The sequence below is a fragment of the Portunus trituberculatus genome, chromosome 43, assembly GCF_017591435.1.
Source record: "Portunus trituberculatus isolate SZX2019 chromosome 43, ASM1759143v1, whole genome shotgun sequence".
NCBI lineage: Eukaryota > Metazoa > Arthropoda > Malacostraca > Decapoda > Portunidae > Portunus > Portunus trituberculatus.
This window is the reverse complement of record NC_059297.1, coordinates 12,851,911-12,859,410: the sequence shown is the minus strand read 5'-3', so window position 1 is coordinate 12,859,410 and position 7,500 is coordinate 12,851,911. Positions and strand designations below refer to the sequence as shown.

At 43.8% G+C, this 7,500-nt stretch overlaps 1 protein-coding gene and 1 long non-coding RNA gene across 2 annotated transcripts in view; both read right to left on the bottom strand.

Moving 5' to 3' along the window:
- LOC123518426 overlaps positions 1-1,289 on the bottom strand; it is a 2,419-nt gene extending 1,130 nt beyond the window's left edge. The window contains exon 1 of the long non-coding RNA XR_006678790.1: positions 1,028-1,289. This is a non-coding gene — a long non-coding RNA (uncharacterized LOC123518426). The remainder of the gene's footprint in view (positions 1-1,027) is intronic.
- Positions 1,290-3,730: 2,441 nt separating this feature from the next.
- LOC123518423 lies at positions 3,731-6,523 on the bottom strand. The gene is made up of 4 exons (XM_045279242.1): positions 6,381-6,523; positions 5,981-6,083; positions 5,671-5,784; positions 3,731-5,532 (listed from the first exon to the last, which is right to left on the bottom strand). Exons 2-4 carry the CDS (start codon positions 6,078-6,080, stop codon positions 5,288-5,290), a joined length of 459 nt encoding a protein of 152 aa, XP_045135177.1. The 5' UTR covers positions 6,081-6,083; positions 6,381-6,523; the 3' UTR covers positions 3,731-5,287.
- Between the last annotated feature and the right edge of the window lie 977 nt (positions 6,524-7,500).

The window sequence follows — 7,500 nt, the reverse complement described above, 5'->3', positions numbered from 1 at the left end:
TTTGTAATGAAAGTGTCAAGATACTTCATGGTTTGACCACTTGAATTTACTAATAATAAATGTAAAAAACGAAAACTCCAAATTAGAGAAAAACAAAATTTTTCAACAAACACTAGTTTCTGTCATGAATGTAGGCAAACAGAACCCCCGAGAGAGAGAGAGAGAGAGAGAGAGAGAGAGAGAGAGAGAGAGAGAGAGAGAGAGAGAGAGAGAGAGAGAGAGAGAGAGAGAAATGAGAGAATGAGAGAACTCTTTCGACCTGCACACTATGGACAGTTTTCCAGGGACACGGGCAGCAGATCTCGTGGCTTCCTTTAGTTTGCCTCACCCTCCTGCACCTTCATGATATGGTCTGCGCGTGAAGTTCTGTGACTAAGCGAGAGAGCGACGCTTTGACTTTCCACGGAGGCGATGTGTATCAAGACAATTACGCTGCACTATTTCCAACAGCTTCAGATTTGTTCCTGAGAAGAAAGAAGAAAGAAATGTAGAAAAAGAACAATGAGAGGCAGCGATGTGGACGTAATGGAGAAGAAAGCAAGGAAATGTACAACAAAAGAAATAAAGGGAGGAAGAGAAAAGAGAGGAAAACGACATTAAGGAAAGCTGGGAAATGAGGAAGGAATTGGTTTACACTACAAGGGAAAGAAGAACGAAAGCAAAACTGGAGAGAGAGAGAGAGAGAGAGAGAGAGAGAGAGAGAGAGAGAGAGAGAGAGAGAGAGAGAGAGAGAGAGAGATCTGGTACGTAATAGATTCCCCAAAGAAGAACAATGCAAAAAGATGTCTGTAGTGCTAGAAGTGCCAAGAAGAAGAAGAAGAAGAAGAAAAAAAAGAACAACAACAACAAGAGAGAACAAGAGGAGAAAGAGTAAGATGAAAAAGAAAAGGACAACAACAACAATAACAACAACAATAACAACAACAACAATAACAACAACAACAACAACAACAACAACAACAACAACAACAACAACAACAAGATAAACAGGAAGAGGAACAGAAGAAGAATAAGACGACTAACTGACCGAATGATTGGATGACTGGTTGGCTTGTTGTCTGTCTGGCTGTCTGTCTGGCTTACTTACTGGACGGCTATGTAGAGGTAACTGACTAGCTTTCTGTGTAGAGATAGCTGACTGGTTAGCTGTCTAGGGCTGGCTGTCTATCTGGCTGGTTGGTTGGCTGGTTGGCAGAAGTAGTTGGGGAACCGATGGTAAAACTCTTCTTGGCCCAGTTTTCTCCTTCCTGACCTGCTTATGGTAGAGGGAGGACGGCCACAGTGGGTCAGGCCTTTGACTCCTCTATGGTGAGTAGAGGTAACCGTAGAGGAGGGAGAGACGGTGGGGAGGACGCACCTGGGAGGAAGACAGGGCCACTGGGGGAAGGTGGGTAAGGGGTATCAGGAGGAAAGCCAGAGAGTTAAGGGGGAAGGGGAGGTTGAAAGTAGGAAAGAGAAAGTATCATTTCGAAAAGAGATGGTGAAAAAGGAGGCGCAGGAAGATAGGAATGCAATAAAGGGCTGAAGATGGAAAAGGGAGGAGGAGGAGAAGGTGGTGGTGGAAGGTAAGGAATGGAATGGAACAGAGAGGAAGTAAGGAGGTATGTAGTTAGAGGAGGGAGGAAAGAGGGCAAAAGAACATGAAGAAGTATGTATGGAGGAAGGAAACGCGGAGGCAATGGAGGAAGATGCAAGAAAGAAAGAAAATAATCGTAAAAAGGATGAAGAGAAATTGGGAGAAAGGAAAAAGAAGAAGGATGAGAAAGGGAAAAGAAGAAAGAGGAGGAGGAAGAGGAAGAAGAGAAGGAGAAAGAGGAAGAGGAGATGGAGGAAAAGGAGAGGGAGGGTTTTCGTGAGAGCCTCATAAATACAAAGTTTCACCTCCGCTACTCTGTTTTTGTCAAGTATAATTCGCTCTTATTACCTGTCCACACACACACACACACACACACACACACACACACACACACACACACACACACACAGTGACACCTCCTAAACAAAGTGGTACATGGGACTAATTATATTCTCTCTCTCTCTCTCTCTCTCTCTCTCTCTCTCTCTCTCTCTCTCTCTCTCTCTCTCTCTCTCTCTCTCTCTCTCTCTCTCTCTCTCTCTCTCTCTCTCTCTCTCTCTCTCTCTCTCTCTCTCTCTCTCTCTCTCTCTCTCTCTCTCTCTCTCTCTCTCTCTCTCTCTCTCTCTCTCTCTCTCTCTCTCTCTCTCTCTCTCTCTCTCTCTCTCTCTATTCTTCTTGCTTTCTTCTATTCCTCCTCCTCTCCTCCTCCTCCTCCTCCTCCTCCTCCTCCTCCTCCTCCTCCTCCTCCTTCTCCTCCTCCATTGCCTTACTCTGCTTCTTTGCAATCCAGTACACATCAATACCTGTCACTCAGTCTCTGTTTTACAGACTGTTAATGTGCTACTCCTCTCCTCTTCCTCTTTCTCTTCCTCTTCTTCTTCCTCCTCCTCCTCCGTTACTTGTTATTCAGTGTTTATGTGACCTTTTCCTCCTCAAGCAAACTCTCCCTTTGATCCTCCTCCTCCTCCTTGTTCTCTTCCTCCATCTCCTCCTCCTCCTCTGCCTCCTCCTCCTCCTCCTCCTCCTCCTCTTCCTCCTTTAGTATTGGGGTCAAAAGGTCATCCTCTGCCTACAGCACTCCTACCCACTGAACTTATTTTGTCCAAAGAGTGCCAAAGATGTCTTAAGGAAAGGCCTCGATGTAGGTGTCTCTTCGGGAATCTACTACTGCAGGCGTTGGTGGTGGTGGTGGTGGTGGTGGAGATTGACGAAAAGGAAGGAGAAAAATTGTATCTCTCTCTCTCTCTCTCTCTCTCTCTCTCTCTCTCTCTCTCTCTCTCTCTCTCTCTCTCTCTCTCTCTCTCTCTCTCTCTCTCTCTCTCTCTCTCTCTCTCTCTCTCTCTCTCTCTCTCTCTCTCTCTCTCTCTCTGTCTCCTATTTCTTCTTGCCTTTTAACTCTTTTTTTGTCATTATTGCTTCTGAATGACGAGGTATTGATTTTTTTTCTAATTTTCTTGTGGATGTTTTTATAGAGTTGCTGCTGCTGCTGCTGCTGCTGCTACTACTACTACTACTACTACTACTACTACTACTACTACTACTACTACTACTGCTACTACTGCTGCTGCTGCTACTACTGCTGCTACTGCTACTACTACTACTAATAATAATAATAATAATAATAATAATAATAATACTGCTACTGCTGCTACTACTACTACTACTACTACTACTGCTACTACTACTACTACTACTACTACTACTACTACTACTACTACTACTACTACTACTACTACAACTGATATTAATAATTGTTGATAATAGTAAAAATAACAATGGTAATGATAATGATAATAGTAATGATAATAACAATAATAATAATAATAATAATAATAATAATAATAATAATAATAATAATAATAATAATAATAATAATAATAATAGTAATAATAACAATGATCATGATCTGATGGTGATTACAATTATCATAATCATCATCATCATCGTTTCATCATTGTTGTTTTTTGTCTTATCATTACTCTATCATTTAGAAAGGGAAGGAACCTTGCTAGACGAAAGAGTTGGTTGTGGTGATTGTCTTTGAGTCTCAATACCTCTTTGGTTTGCACTTCGCCAAAGATCATTGTCATATTTTCCTTACTGTAGATATTTTTTTTCATTTACCTATTTCGTAGCAGGATAAGCACATTTTTGTTTCGCAGTTGAAATTTTATTCCTAAAATACTTGCATTATTATACAAAAATAAATAATATTAAATAACACAGTCCATATGTACACACACAGTCTCAGTTCTGTACAGTTTTCAGTCACACTCTATACAAAATGGTCAGGGAGCAGAGAGAGAGGAAAGAAGCAGCAGGTGAGCGTCGTGAAGGGAGGGAGTCTCGTTAAAGCTGTCGTGGGTCACTGACGTGGTATTGGGAACACCTATCAAGTCAACACAGTCATCGTGCCTTCACTTCCTTCACTGAAGCCGGGATGAAGGAAGGAAGGAGAGTCCAGCGTTATGTTAGTCAGGGCAGTGAGTTTTGTCGTGCGTCACCTGAGGAGGAGAAGGAGGAAGAAGAGGCGGACGAGGAGGAGGGCGTGAATGGGGCGGGGTGAGGGAGAACAATATGATAGCCTTCGCCGCAATGATTAAGCGTCGGGGGAAAAAGAGCGGAGTGAGGGAGGGAGTGTCCTGCCGAGTCCTGCTGGCCAAGCAAGCCTGGCCACCAACACCCAAGTCCTTAAAGCTGATGCCGTCTCAGTCTTCAACTCGAAAAAAGTAGTCTTGAAGCGCCTGGTCCAGGAAACAGTAACGTTTTGTAGCATCTCAGTTTGTTATCGCATGATAAAAGTTGTCTGCAGTCTTTATTCTTTTCATTTGTAAAAGTCGTTTAATGACGTCGTGATTTTTTTACTGAATGCATTGTCGAGTTAGTCTGAAATTTGGATAGAGTCGTACAAGAGAGTCTTGAGAGAAGAACATTTGTCATGAATAAGTCGAGCGTTATGTACAAGTAATAACGAGTCACACGTTGTGCAGCAGAAGTTACGTAGAGAGCAGGAAAGCCTCAGTCACTGATAGCTAGTGAATTAGACATTATCCTGAAAGGGGATCACAGTTTTATGTTGACTATATGTCTGACACCCACTAAGAAGAGGGACAAGTTTTGGGAAATGCCAGTGGAAAGAAAGGTGAAGGGGAGGGACTTCCTTGCACAGGAGTGCTGGAAGGGAGTGGCTGACTCACACCTGAGAGAAAACAAAGAAAAGAGCAGTATGAGTGGGCCTGTTGGGTCGTAGAAGAGGAGGTCAGAGGTCTGGGGTCAGGGGCAACAGTTGAGCAGTGAGGTGCCGCGTTTCGGCGTCACGTGTCGAACAAGTCCGTCATGAAGCTTGTCCGTCCTATGTAACGAATTTTTCTTTATATATTACAACTTAAATAAACATTAGTGGGTTACCGACTTGGAAATGTCATATATATATATATATATATATATATATATATATATATATATATATATATATATATATATATATATATATATATATATATATATATACATTCTTTCATAGTACGTAGTACATACTTTTTTTGGGGAGGATGTTGAAAGAAAGAGGCAACTCGTGCCAGCGAGTGCTTACTGAAAGACCCCAAAAATAATATCTTGATAAATAAAAATTAAATAAGAAAAGAAAAATAAGAAAAGGTACTAAAAGCCCGAGGTTGGAAGGCAGGAATGGCGAGCGAGAGTGACGCGCCGCTATTGCTGCATTTCACTGTACTGCTCGATGGCGTTGTGAATCTTCTCCGTCAGTCGCTGCACGATGGGCAGGTTCAGGAAGGAGGGGAAGTCCGCTGATCTCTTGCTATAGCCGGATGCGTAACTACTGCCGCTAGTGCCGCTGTTGTCGTACCCGGCGTGCTCGTAGGCAGGGGCGTGGTAGTACTCGTAGTCGTAGCTATACTCGCCTCCCTCCAAATCATCTTTAGCCTTCTTCAGCGTGGCTGAGTGGGAAGAGGGACCAGAGTGTCATGCAAGGTGGACATAACAGTACCTATGAATGTAACACGTATGGAGAGTCAATATGGAGAAAGCGTGCTGGAGAGGAGCACTGGGAAGCCTCGTGGAGGGTTGATACTTACAGATCATGAAGACGAGGGCGATCAGAATGACGATCTGTGCCGCCAAGCTGAAGCCAGCGCTTACAAGGCCCGCAAAGCTTTTCGCTGCTGCCGCCAGACCCACCTTGGATTTTACTGTGTGGAAGGCAAGACACGTATCCATTGAGATTAATGCAGCCATGCTTTGCAGTGGAACAAACTGCAAAAATTACTATAACACAAAGTTTTCAGGACGACATAACAAATACAAACTTAAACTCATTGAATTATTAGTATCTGCATTACTCCTTGCTGCTTAAGTGATTACTCTTATCAGCTGATGCACACTTACACAGAAATCTGCCTTCCGCCTGTTCCTCCATCTCTTGCTGCTGCTCCTCAGCCAGCGCCGCCCCCACCGCCAGCACCAGCAGCAGCATCGCCCACTTCATTTTCTGCAGGATGGAAAAGAGGCTTTGAGTTGCTTCTGCAAGACGATGCGCTCCTGAGGGAAAGTGTCTCAAGGGGCTGAATGCTACTACCGTAACTTTTGTGGTAGATGGACACTATGAAGCAACTCAAAAGTAGGAAGACAGTCATACACACAAACACATATACACACACACGTTTGTTACAAATGAAAAACAAAATATTCAACCACGTCTTTGCAACACAAGCCAAGTTAACCACACGAGCAGCCGATGAGGATGGAAGAGATTCCGGTGTGTGTGTGTGTGTGTGTGGGTACTCACGACTTGTCCTGGCGGTGCTGTGGACGACCTTCAGCCCTGCTCAGTACTTGACTACCGACTGACTAACGCAGCAATGTGCGCCGATCTACGAGAAGCTCTGTTTATATAGTGTTCCCAGGATGTCAGTCCGTCGCGCTCCTGACCTCTAAACCTACATGGACTAGGTATGGGAGAGGCCACGCTGGCTCCGGACGTGACCTACAGGCATATTCGTTTTGATGCTTAAATTTTTATACCATATTTTCCAGTGTCCGATTTCCAGCAAGGTTTCCATGATAAAGCTATTGTACTGTATGTTTTAATAGAGACTGAGAAAACGCATTAGTTCGTAATTCACCGGTACGATACAATGTGGAGGTGGACGAAGAGCAACGAAAATATCTGGCGATCATATGTGCATACGTCGCCTCCCTCGAGATAATATGCATGGAATTCTTGATTCCCGACTGTCTTTCCTTTCTGTCAGATGACTTGTTTTTATTGCCTAGGCTCTTTTTAACATGATTTCGATTTTAGGAAAGTCTAAGTTCTTGAGAGGCAGCAAGAAATTGTGTCAAATATTCGCTCATTGCCAGCTCAAGCTAAGCGCCGCCCGTCGCCTCCGCCCAGCCAATCCCGCAGCTCTTCAACACAGAGTTCCGGAAAGACCTATTATCTCTCGCAAAACTCCGTGCAGCAGAGCGAGCATTGCGCCGAATTACACGTAGAAAAGTTATTATTTTACCTCTCAGGCACCTCTCCAAGGGACACTGAGAAGAGGGAAGGCATGATAGAGTGTAGAGGAAACATGTGTCTATTGGAGTAGTGGCATCACGCGGCAGCAGCAACCTTAGAGCACAGGACAGCGTGGGGCGGCGCGACTCCTCCTGTAAGGGGCTGGAGGGAGAAAGTTGAAGAGAAACAGGAAAAAGGTATCGCAGGAAGCTTGGAAGATGATGATTATCCTGTTGACCTATTTCCTGTCATGGTATATTTGTATGCATAAATATCTACGGTGAAGAGAGAGAGGTTCGTATTCAGAAACTCATTCCTCTCTCACCATGACTATTTTCAAAAGCCACAGAATTGATCAACCGGATTCTCAATAGTGTTTCGCCTATCAGAAATGTAGAAATAGTGT

Excerpts from the sequence above, each read along its gene's own strand:
- LOC123518423 (XM_045279242.1), bottom strand. The coding sequence starts at position 6,080 with ATGAAGTGGGCGATGCTGCTGCTGGTGCTGGCGGTGGGGGCGGCGCTG. Across the intron at positions 5,785-5,980 it reads GGCGGAAGGCAGATTTCTGT|TAAAATCCAAGGTGGGTCTG; the intron begins GTAAGTGTGCAT and ends CCTTCCACACAG. Across the intron at positions 5,533-5,670 it reads CGCCCTCGTCTTCATGATCT|CCACGCTGAAGAAGGCTAAA; the intron begins GTAAGTATCAAC and ends CTTCCCACTCAG.